The sequence below is a fragment of the Plasmopara halstedii genome (assembly GCF_900000015.1).
Source record: "Plasmopara halstedii genome assembly, contig: Scaffold_3120, whole genome shotgun sequence".
Lineage (NCBI taxonomy): Eukaryota > Oomycota > Peronosporomycetes > Peronosporales > Peronosporaceae > Plasmopara > Plasmopara halstedii.
The window spans coordinates 695,958-696,443 of NW_020190023.1; the positions used below are offsets into that span (position 1 = coordinate 695,958).

General features: G+C 43.0%; 1 protein-coding gene across 1 annotated transcript in view; it reads left to right on the plus strand.

The window, feature by feature from the left end:
- Window positions 1-357, plus strand: part of PHALS_07675 (uncharacterized protein) — a gene marked incomplete at both ends in the record, with an annotated part of 604 nt that extends 247 nt beyond the window's left edge. The window contains one exon of the mRNA XM_024721184.1: window positions 145-357. Within this exon, the coding sequence (XP_024586309.1) occupies window positions 145-357 (213 nt within the window). The remainder of the gene's footprint in view (window positions 1-144) is intronic.
- Between the last annotated feature and the right edge of the window lie 129 nt (window positions 358-486).

Sequence of the window (486 nt, forward strand, 5' to 3'; positions counted from 1 at the left end):
AAGCAGGTGCTATAAGAATGAGTGAAGTTTCTCTAGTGTAGATCTTAGTGGTAGTAGCGGATGTGTATACTATCGCACTTTGTAGCACTTGTAGTCAATCCGATGACCGAATCAGGAACGTCATTCAGTACGACCGGTGGGCAGTTTGGTGGAAGTGTGGAGCTGGCAAATCATGTTGAGTGCGAACAGTGGCGGGACTTAAAAGTAAGAAAAGCAAATGCATGTTATGTTCCAAACGGACGCAGGGCCGTTGTCTATCAGTTCTCTGATGCAGTGCTTAATGTTCCTGGTGAGTTTGATGAATTTTGGTTAAAAAAAGTTGGCTTTGTTTGGCTGACACAGAGCTGGAAATGCTGATCAGACAAGGTCAGCAAGATAAGATATATAAACGATAAACTAAAGTGAGCTCGAGGCCTGCGCTAAACTTTAACTTAACAAATTGTGTCACGGCTCGGTTGAGATAGCAACGAAATTTTCTGGTGGAAA